Here is a 2,488-nt window from a genome sequence, read left to right on the forward strand (position 1 = left end):
TAACAAACGCCTCTGCAGCTCTAAGGTACCTCACAAGTGTGGGGCAGACCACGAAGATATCTTTGGGCGAAGCTAATACTTTGTGCCGTGGCATTTCAGTTCCTCTCCCCACAAGATCAAAACACGGCGTGTTTTTTTTTGTGAGTTTCTGATCCTTCACACGAAATTGTTAATCGACGTCCCGACCCGCACGAGCAGAACGAAGATGAGGGTGAGCACATCGTAGCTAGTCACACCAGCTTTGCCCATTGCTTCTTACGTCACAAGTAAGATTGAGAGGAAGAGAAGAAAAGTTGTTGGGTGAGAGCAGTGTTCGTGGGGCGCCCATGCGACAGTTACTTTCACCAGCACCAGGATCCAGCGACACAGTGAGACGCTGCTTGGTTCGCACACATGATCAGTTCAGTTACTGCCAACAGCGAGCTGCTGTGTGAAACACCTTTTGCTGAAACATCCAGACACCATCACCACACAGTCGAGCGCACACAACCTCACAATTTCCTTCCTTCGAGGGTGTTGCGCACGAGACGTCTGCCCCCCTCACGTGCCACATACACACACATATACACGCCCAAAATTTCTTTGTTTCTTGTTTTTCATATGTTTTTCCTTTGCTGTTTGTTACAATATAATTTGCACAATCTCGTTGTCTGTCATCCGCTGAACACGACGGATCACGCCACCGAGACGTGCAAGACATTCGCGCGCTTGAGCTGAAGACGGCGATTCCCCAGTCATAAGCAACGACCTTACGGTTCCGTAATCTTCCGACACTGGTGGAAAAAAACGTTTGAAGGCGGCCCAACGCTGCCGCACACGTTGGCCCACATCACCAGCACCATAAAGGCACAACAGTTCCATGGTGCCAAACTCGTCGACTCCTCTCCTGAGCACAAGAGAAAGATCATTGTCGACGCTCAACACGATTCGGCAAATACGGCGTTCAAAGGCGCGAACACTCAAAAATGTGATTCCATCCGCTTCATCTGCGGTCGTGGTGTTTCCCCCATCAGGATCTGTCTCCCTAGATTCTGCCACATTTTTTTGAAGCTCTTCTATCTGCTTTTGCTGTTGGGCTAACGTAGATTTTAGTTCACGGATGCCACGAATAAGCTCTAGTTTTTCCGACTCAAGTTGTTCCACTATGGCTGACAGTTCTTGAAGTTGTGCGGCGCTGTGGGCCTGTCTGCTGCTGCTGGGACTCCCAACCAATCCCCTGGGTCGGGTGCTTGCGAGGACAGTGTCCACATCTATTGGATCGGCAAGATCAGCTGCAGTACGCTCATGCAAGCGATGCTGCAGCGCCTCGTATTCGCGTTCATGCCGCTGAACTTCCGCCTGCCACCTCTCGTGCCGCTCTACCACCGCACGCCGAAAATCCTCTCGAGCAGATTCCAGCGCACGCACTGATACATTTCGCAGGCGGGCATGAGCTTCCCATAAAATTTGGGCGTTGGACAAGGCGGCAAAACGGCGACTGACGCACCCCAACTCGCAAAGGGACCTCAAGTCACAGTAAGTAAAACAATGAACAATCATGTGGCCAGGCATTTGATTGAGTTGCGAACGTGTGGAGCGAGCGATGCCATGCCTAGGGTTCATTTTTTCCATTTCTTCCACCTCGTCAAGAGAAAAGAGGCCACACGCCTGTTTTAGCTGCTCCAGCGCCTCACGCATCGCTGCGTTGTCATGATAAGTGCACAGCTGCAGACGTGGCGCTACAACTGTTCGGCTGCGCAGAGGCACTTGAGCTCCCGCCCCCGCCGCATATGTACTTCCAGTAGCCTCTCGTCTAGCACGCATTCTGTTGCTCCGGGCCGCAACACAAGTTCCAAACGGCTCATTACTTCCATGCAGCGGTCCCTGCATTTTCGACTCAACACGAGAGAAAGAAAGCAATTTGGCAAAAAAAAACGAAACTAAGAAACAGTCGAACAGGCACTGTCTCAGTTTCAGACGCAAAAATAGTTGAAAAATATGAGCAAATACAAAATTGTAAGTGTTGTGAGTCGCATTGAACTAACCACAGCCAACCACCAGCACCAAAAACACAAAAAATTACAACCAACATAATAATAACAACCAACGCGAAACCCACACAAAAAACAAACAAACATGGTAACTCCTGTTGCCGTACTGCCGGGTGTCAGGGGAGGGAGTCAGTCTCCGCAGGTGGAAAAGTAGTGCCAAACATGGGTCGTCAAGCGTCACCACCACAGCTCCAGAGTGTGGCAGCTGTGCGGCTACACAAGAAGAGAGATGGCCAACCCTACAGAAGTTATCGTGGCACAACAGAACCTGCGTCACGTGCAAACGAACACACACACACACAAAAAAAAAAGATCCCCAGAGCTGGCTAACTCCAAAATGGATTTACACTGGAAAGAAGTTGCCTTCTTAGTAATACGTCCCACATTATCGTCAGTGTTATTATTGTACGTTGAACCACACTTCCCCCCCCCCCCCCCAACCTTACGGAGGGTGAGGT

The 2,488-nt window shown here is 50.3% G+C and overlaps 1 protein-coding gene across 1 annotated transcript; it reads right to left on the reverse strand.

Annotated features, from left to right (window-relative positions):
• Positions 1 to 621: 621 nt before the first annotated feature.
• Positions 622 to 1,869, reverse strand: TraAM80_10395 (uncharacterized protein; the record flags this gene model as incomplete). The annotated part of the gene is made up of 1 exon (XM_029387017.1): positions 622 to 1,869. One exon carries the CDS (start codon positions 1,867 to 1,869, stop codon positions 622 to 624), a length of 1,248 nt encoding a protein of 415 aa, XP_029233128.1.
• Between the last annotated feature and the right edge of the window lie 619 nt (positions 1,870 to 2,488).

Source organism: Trypanosoma rangeli (assembly GCF_003719475.1).
Source record: "Trypanosoma rangeli strain AM80 chromosome Unknown Tra_15.4_contig_00939, whole genome shotgun sequence".
NCBI lineage: Eukaryota > Euglenozoa > Kinetoplastea > Trypanosomatida > Trypanosomatidae > Trypanosoma > Trypanosoma rangeli.